The sequence below is a fragment of the Astyanax mexicanus genome, chromosome 5 (assembly GCF_023375975.1).
Source record: "Astyanax mexicanus isolate ESR-SI-001 chromosome 5, AstMex3_surface, whole genome shotgun sequence".
Taxonomy (NCBI): domain Eukaryota; kingdom Metazoa; phylum Chordata; class Actinopteri; order Characiformes; family Acestrorhamphidae; genus Astyanax; species Astyanax mexicanus.
This window is the reverse complement of record NC_064412.1, coordinates 17,540,269-17,547,396: the sequence shown is the minus strand read 5'-3', so window position 1 is coordinate 17,547,396 and position 7,128 is coordinate 17,540,269. Positions and strand designations below refer to the sequence as shown.

General features: G+C 36.1%; 1 protein-coding gene across 1 annotated transcript; it reads left to right on the top strand.

Moving 5' to 3' along the window:
- The first annotated feature begins 911 nt into the window (after nucleotides 1-911).
- Nucleotides 912-5,407, top strand: gpr84 (G protein-coupled receptor 84). The gene is made up of 2 exons (XM_007249132.4): nucleotides 912-1,078; nucleotides 3,381-5,407. Exon 2 carries the CDS (start codon nucleotides 3,382-3,384, stop codon nucleotides 4,624-4,626), a length of 1,245 nt encoding a protein of 414 aa, XP_007249194.2. The 5' UTR covers nucleotides 912-1,078; nucleotide 3,381; the 3' UTR covers nucleotides 4,627-5,407.
- Nucleotides 5,408-7,128: the final 1,721 nt, after the last annotated feature.

Sequence of the window (7,128 nt, the reverse complement as noted above, 5' to 3'; positions counted from 1 at the left end):
GGTGCTGGCCTGCCGGGGGGGTGGGCTGCTCGCTTCCTTTGGCTCTCTGGACTCTTGCTCTTTGCCATGGGGGCTTCGTCTGGAGTCTCCCCCGTCCTCATCTGGGGTGTGCACATGGTTACCATCGGGATGTGTGGCCGCGGGTCTTCTGGGCTCCTAATGGGCTGTGTATATTTATGTATGTGTGTATATGTATAAGCATATGTATAGTTAGATATGTGAGTATGTGTATATATGTATGTTTGTTTATTTTATGTTTATTTTATTTTATTATTATTTTTTTTTGTTTGTTTGTTTGTTTTTTGTTTAGTTTTTTTTTTTTCTTTTCTTTTTCTTCTTCTTGTACCCCCCTCCTGTACCTCACACTCCGATCCTTCCAACCCTGAACTCCCACAACTATATCCACACAAAATATATATATATATATAAAAAAATAATAATAATAATAATAAAAATAAAAAATAAAATAAATAAATAAATAAATAAAAATAAAGTATTAATTGTCCTCCGAAGAGGGGGGGTGGTGGTTGGGCCAAAAAAAAAAAAAAAAAAAACCTCGCCAATAAACTACACTGCCATAGATTACCCCTAAAATAACTTAGAGAATAAACTAAAATAATTCTAACACTTTCAAACTCCAGATTATCCAACTTCAGAAATTTGCTGTGCTTATTTTGCAGTTATGTTTAGTGAGTTTATTGTGTAAAGAACAGAAATTCCATTCAGTGTAGCAAAGGACATCAATATTTTTACAAAACATATACATTGTTCCTCATGGCAGAAAAGTTACCTTTTCTCTTTGGGAAATATGTGCTGAGCAAGTTCCTCCCAGTATTGAGTCATAGTTGGCTCACAAACTCTATCAGGCAAGAAAACACACGTCACATGCACCTCTACGCTTTATGTACAGACAGACATTGAAATGGGGATGTGGTTGGCTTAACAGAGGACAGTGAAGAGTGAAAGAGAGAGGGGGTACTAAAGGAAACGGGGAACATATACAAAATAAGAGAAAAAGAAAAGTTAAAAAACAGTGACTTCTGATCGCCTGAAAAGACAGGAACTCATCAGCTGCAGGGTAAGGAATTTTTTATTACCAATCTATAATCATTCTCATTTTAATTTCAATTAAATGTTTTACTTATGTACGTTTTTCAGTATCTGTGTGAGATACAGCCATTACCAACAAGTAATTAATAGTAGGGGTGTATTGGGATTTATTAAATATTTAGGGGTGTATCATAAGTTATAATATTGCAAAAAAGTTTGACAGAGTACAAAAATCCATACTGTCTTAATAGCGATATTCTTGAAGGCATGTTTAAAGTATTTTAATGCACTGTATTTATTTTAGTTTTGTTGTAAATTGTTGTTATATTTTTGTTGAAATACAAAAACTTTATAGATTTTTTTTTGTTTCTACTGAATATATGAGACTTATATTTATACTGAGTACAACTTTACAACAATATTATGATGTTGCAGTTGTATATTCTTAAAATTCAATAAAAAAAAGAATACATATCGCCAAGCATATAGTTATTGCAACAAACCCTGAAATAAAGTGATATTATTATGGGGCCATACTAACCCATATTGACTGAATTAGTATAGTGGGGAATCTCCTTTTATATTTATATTGCACCGATTTGCTCTATCTAATCTAAATTTGTTTAATTTGTTTGCACACAATATGATACTGTATTAAACAACCATTGCATATTATTCTGGTTAATATGTATGTTTAGGACACTCCCCTCCGCCTGCCCTCATACTGTGTGAAAACTAAAAGCTGAAACCATTTGTTTCTATGTGGCTGGTTTGTGGGGATGACCTATATACAGTAAATTGTTTCATGCGGTATGTGAAAAGTAAAAGTTAGAAGCATTGAAATTGCAGAAGCAAGATCAAACCAAAACCACAACATGCTGATTTTAGTCTGCATGGCTTTTTAGTGTCTCTTCTTTAGCTTTACACATTAAATCTTAGAATTTTAAAGGTAGTATTTAAAAAAAAAAATAGTTAAACTTTACCACCTTGTAAGACCTTGTGCACAGTAAATATACCAGTTTAAATCAATGCTCAGTGTTAAATAACCACTGTGAAAGTTACATTTCAACACACAGTGTTCGTTTAACACTGGCAATCTTACAGTTCACTCTGTTTTGACATAACACTGTATGAATCTGTTCTTTACATGGTGTCTAAAACTAAAGGAATGCTAAAAATTCAATCTTATACTTTGACTTCCATTGACAATTAAGGCAGTCTTTCTATTTTAAAAGGTTATTTAAATAAATAAATAGTATGTTATTTTAATAAATAAATTGCTATTCTTTATGAAGAAGAATGCCTTTTTAAAAAGGTCCTATTATGAGAACCTCTTTACTTGTTCCATATAGAAATCCTATTGCTAAGAATGTAAACTGTCCAAATTTTAGACTAAATCTGTTTTTTTTTTTGCATATTTTCCCATAAATGAATATATATCTGTAACAGCACATCTAGCTGATCTATTTATGTAACTCTAGATTGAAAATTATGTTTAAAAATGACCAAAGGTCAGTCTAATCAGGTTGGTAACCAATTTAGAAACACTTTTGTGGATGTACTGGGAAATAGGTTTATAGTGGGCAATACAAAGCGTAAATGTTTGCGGGTGGTAAGTTTGGTTGACAGAGGGTTTTTATAGGGCAGGATGTGGTGCTCGGCTTTGTTATGGGTTATGGGAACAGGTTGACTGTTCTGGTACTCCAACAAAAAAAAGCATAGCAAAGGTTACGCTTGACCAGTACAGCTTCATACAGTCTGCCCCACCTAAAAGTGTTTGGCTAAAGATGATGATACAACTAAAATGTAGCACAGCAGCTATAATGCTACAAAAGTTAAAAAACAATTGCGTTAAAAGAGAAACCTTCAGAAACCAAATCTAGTCCACAATTTGTGCGTTTTTGTGTGTTTGCTTATCATACCGATGAGAACATGCAAAAATATCTATCATTAATTGTCAGTTAGTGCTGATGTGATGGCCAAAGGCACAAGTTTTTTATACAATGCACCTGGTTCAGCTTGCAAATTATGAGGCAAGAAATAGGTAGTAAAGTTATTAAATCTTAGTTCTTTTAATAGAAACATCAAATGTTTACATCGTTCATATATCCTTCTGTTGCAGCCTTAGTTGTATTCTTGCAAGTTTGTTTTTGTTAAAGAACCCCCCCAAGAACACAGGTTTATTCTTTGTGGAATTAAATCTACAGATTTTATTTTTTTAGCCATCACTTTTATACACTTCAAATCTTTACTCTAAAAATATGTGGCACAGATTTTAAATAAAACATCTGATAAATGGTTAACCGTTTCCTTAATTTCTTTTTTAACAGGATGTTGCTGAATGACACAGAGCTCTTTGACAATGACACCTTTTCCTGTGCCTCTCCCTCTGTGGAAGGCTACCGTTATTTCGGCGTTCTGTGGGGATCCATTGTAACTATAGTTGGAACTCTGGGTAATGTTCTGACTGTGCTAGCCTTTGCCACAGACACCCGTCTGCGAACACGATTCAACGTCCTCATTGTAAACTTGGCTTTAGCTGACCTTCTCTACTGCACCATTCTGCAGCCAGTCAGCATTGACTCTTATCTGCACCTGCACTGGAGGGGCGGGGCCTCCTGGTGTCGAATGTTTGGGCTTCTCCTCTTCCTGTCCAATAGTGTGTCCATTATTACATTATGCCTCATCGCAGCCAGCAGATACTTGGTAGTTGCTCACAGGACATCCCGCGTGTCTCGCTTGCTGCTGTCACGCACTGGTGTAGCTGTGCTCTTGGTCAGCTCCTGGGCGCTGGGACTGGCCAGTTTCGGCCCCCTTTGGCCTGTCTATGTATTCACACCACAAGTGTGCACCTGCAGCTTCCATCGCACCAAGGGCCGCCCCTACACCACTGTTCTCCTCTTCCTCTACTTCTTTCTCGGACTAGGCTTTGTTGGCCTTTTCTATTTTCTGATCTATCGTAAGGTGCGCTTGGCTGCCAAGGCGCTGATCAAATACAGGCCCAGCCGGCGTTCCTCAAGGCGCAAACGTCTGGAGGCTGAAGGGACCGACGACAGTGGGATCGGTGTCCTGACCACAACAACTCAAAGCTGTGAAATCAGTGACCAAGCAGTACAGGAAATACATCAATACAAGAGTGATGAGACGGAAAAGCCCGAAATGATCTCCACCATCACCCCTGTCTCTCAGCAGACCACAGGTGAAAGGTCTGAGGAATCTTCATATGGAGTAAATAAGGAATCATCTAAAGTCCCTGCTCAAGCTCCAGCCCCAACACACGCTGCTACATCACCATCCACGCCACAGGACAACGAATTCAAACGTGTAACCCGGATGTGCTTCACTGTCTTCTTATGCTTTGTCGGCTGCTTCGTACCCTTCATTCTCCTGAACATCGCAGACAAGAACAACAGAGCTCCACAGGTGGCCCACATGTTCTGTGCTAATCTTACATGGCTTAACAGCTGTATCAACCCACTGCTGTATGCAGCCATGAACCGGCAGTTCAACCAGGCCTACCGAGACCTGCTGTCCAGAGCTTTCTGGCCACTAGCTTCCCTATGGAGAAAACAATGAAGCACACCTAGCTAATGCTTCCTCATTTTCCTTCCTGCTTCATGCCTAATGCTGGACATTGTCGAACTGGAAACTGGAATCTAATGCTAAGCTAATGCTAATGTTAAGACTGCTTCCTCCAAAAGCTTTTTTCTTGCTATCAGAGAACATAAGACGTGTCCACCTCACATTTCTTCTTTACATTTGAATGTGATTATTATTAGTTAAAGATGATTATGAATTGTATTTATTTTTCTATATCGTTCTATGCACAAACGCACAAAAGTGTACGTTCTCCAACCACAAACCTCTCCAGCCATATACTGTATTTATAGATGCAAATGAAACTACATTTGGCTGTCATTTGCACACACACACATTCACACACACACACACACACACACACACACACACAGATAAAATGTAATGTTCAATATTATTTGTAAAATATTTTGTAAACTTTGTCTTATATTTTTATGAAGGAACAATGAAAACCATACTGTATGTTTTTACACAATACAATAATACAATTTGTAGTTAAAAATATATTCAATTGAATTAAATTTGAAAACTGAATAGTCAAACATTGCTATGTTTAGACTGCCCAAAGCTAATTATTGCCATATCTAGATTGTATCCAGATAGATTTTGTTAGTCTGAGCAGCTTGAAAGTGAATTACTGACAGCAACCTTATTACCACAGCAACCATGGGAAATACGTTTGTGATCTTCAGACATGCAAATCCAATCTGATCACTTACAAAAACAGTCTGGAAAGACATATCATTACATCTGATCTGATGTTAAAAAACATATACAATTTACCTGCAGTCTAAACATAATCAAAATGCTGTAGCAAAATTTAACTACTAATCAATCCCACCTGATCCATCTATCATTACTGCCTCCAGGAGAGCTTGATCAGTTAAATGGGAAACAAAGTTGGTGAACCCTAATCTTCAGTCTGTGTGTATTTCTACTGGTCAAAAAAACATTTAATGGATTGTCATACATATAAAATGTTTTCTGTGTTTACTATATTAAGACTTTTTCATTTGTATATACACTGTTTTTCCAAGATTGATGATTGGGATTTTTCACACAAGTCAAAAACCAAGTGTTCAATTACAGACACCCTACAGGTATTATACTGATTATCGTGGACTGTGTGGTTGTTGTTACGTTCTGCTTGGATATAAAGCATGAGTTAAAAAACAAATGTACTCAAGCCTGTAATCAAACGCACTTAAGCCTGCAATCCACAAATTCCTGGATTGCGAAATGCCTAACCAAATATTAGAGAGGATATGATGCATGTTATTTTTTGAGATAAGCTTCTATATATTTGTTAAATAAATGTTTAAATAAAAAAACTTAAGTGTTCATTTTCTTTTACACAATTAACATGAAGGTGGCATGATACTAGACAGTACTAACTCTATATACCTAACAACTAATGTACACAGATAGTGACAATATGCAAGGGCAATTCCTGCATTTCACAAGCTGAGACAGGCTCTGAGCATACTGCCCTCTATTATGACGTTCCACACTGTAACACAGGAAATACTCCAGCCCGGGGCATGGGCACATCGTGTACATGACATAAAAATCTGTCTTGAGGCCTGAAATGTTCTGATTTCACTGACCTCTTCTCATATAAACACACACATACACCTCTGGAGCCTGATCACACAACACCATTTAAACTGGTGGATATTCTTTTGGCTCCCTCACTCTAAAAAGGTGTAATCTCTAACATGAATGTGTAATGCTTTGTATGTTTATTTTATTATTTCATTTTATTCAACGGTCATAGTTAAATTGATAAAAATTTATAGAGCAAAAGTCATTGAAGCAGCTTTATTGAAATTACATATAAAGTTAAATTGTAAAGTCTCTGTGGACACAAAGTTTGTGAAGGTGTAAAATCTGGGACTAATAAGAGACTTTCTAATAGAAATGAGAATAGCCACTTGAGAATCTATCCTGGGTTTGTTTGACCACTAGGGGGCACTACTGAGTGAATCCAAAATGATTTTTTTATGTTTAATAATTGATCTTGAAAGATTTTCTCAACACAGACCAATATCAAATATATTATAAACATTACAAACATATATTACTCTGACTGTAATATATAATGTATATACATAATATATTATGTATAATGTATACTTTTGCTTTATACAAGCTATTTGAATCAAGAAGAATTACCATCAACCCAACTAGATAATTAGATAACTAAAAATTAAATAAAATAAAAATCAAACAGCAGAGGTAAGTGTTCTTTTCCTTTTTTTGCAAAATGCATCATTCTATTTTTCAAAATTAAATATCCTGCCCAAAGGGACAGTTAATATTTTTAATTTGCATTTTTAGCCGTTCACCATAAACGCACTCCAGCTCTGGACTTATAAGTGACTCGGATCAAAATAAAGAAAATAAGATGTGAAGTCCCTTTGAATATGTAAGATGTTACCGCAATAAAGTCCTATACTGCCACCATTAGGCCAAACTATG